Source organism: Chaetura pelagica, unplaced genomic scaffold (genome assembly GCF_000747805.2).
Source record: "Chaetura pelagica isolate M959 unplaced genomic scaffold, ChaPel_1.0 scaffold938, whole genome shotgun sequence".
NCBI classification, from domain to species: Eukaryota; Metazoa; Chordata; class Aves; order Apodiformes; family Apodidae; genus Chaetura; species Chaetura pelagica.
In genome coordinates this window covers 505,537-505,899 of record NW_009954221.1, presented here as the reverse complement: position 1 = coordinate 505,899, position 363 = coordinate 505,537, and the positions used below count along the sequence as shown (strand labels likewise).

The following is a 363-nucleotide window of genomic DNA, read 5'->3' as shown; positions in this document are numbered from 1 at the left end:
GGGGGCGGGCTGGACGAGAGGGAGGGGCCGGTGGTGGACGGGGCAGCCCCCTCGGCAGCAGCCTGGGCACTACTTGTGCCCGAGGATGAAGGGCAGCTGAGCTGGTTCACCTCCACAGACACCACCTTGGCATCCGAAGCCAAGGGCCTGGTGACGGAGAAGGTGTAGGGGTAGGAGCGCAACTCCGGGGAAGCAATGATGCCCGGCAGGCAACGCTCGTGCAGGTAGGAGGGCAGGACGGGGAGGGTGAGCGTGGAGGAGACCCCCAGGGTGGCTGGGAGCGTGGCCACGCTGAGCGGCTGCCCACAGCTGGGCGGTGGGATGTACACCAGAGACTGGCCCCCGGCCCGAAAACCCTCCGGC

At 69.1% G+C, this 363-nt stretch overlaps 1 protein-coding gene across 1 annotated transcript in view; it reads right to left on the bottom strand.

Moving 5' to 3' along the window:
* The window catches only part of BCORL1 (BCL6 corepressor-like 1), a 26,695-nt gene that overhangs the window by 21,487 nt on the left and 4,845 nt on the right, over positions 1–363 (bottom strand). Inside the window, 1 exon segment of the mRNA XM_010003468.1 lies at positions 29–323. Coding sequence (XP_010001770.1) covers positions 29–323 — 295 coding nt within the window.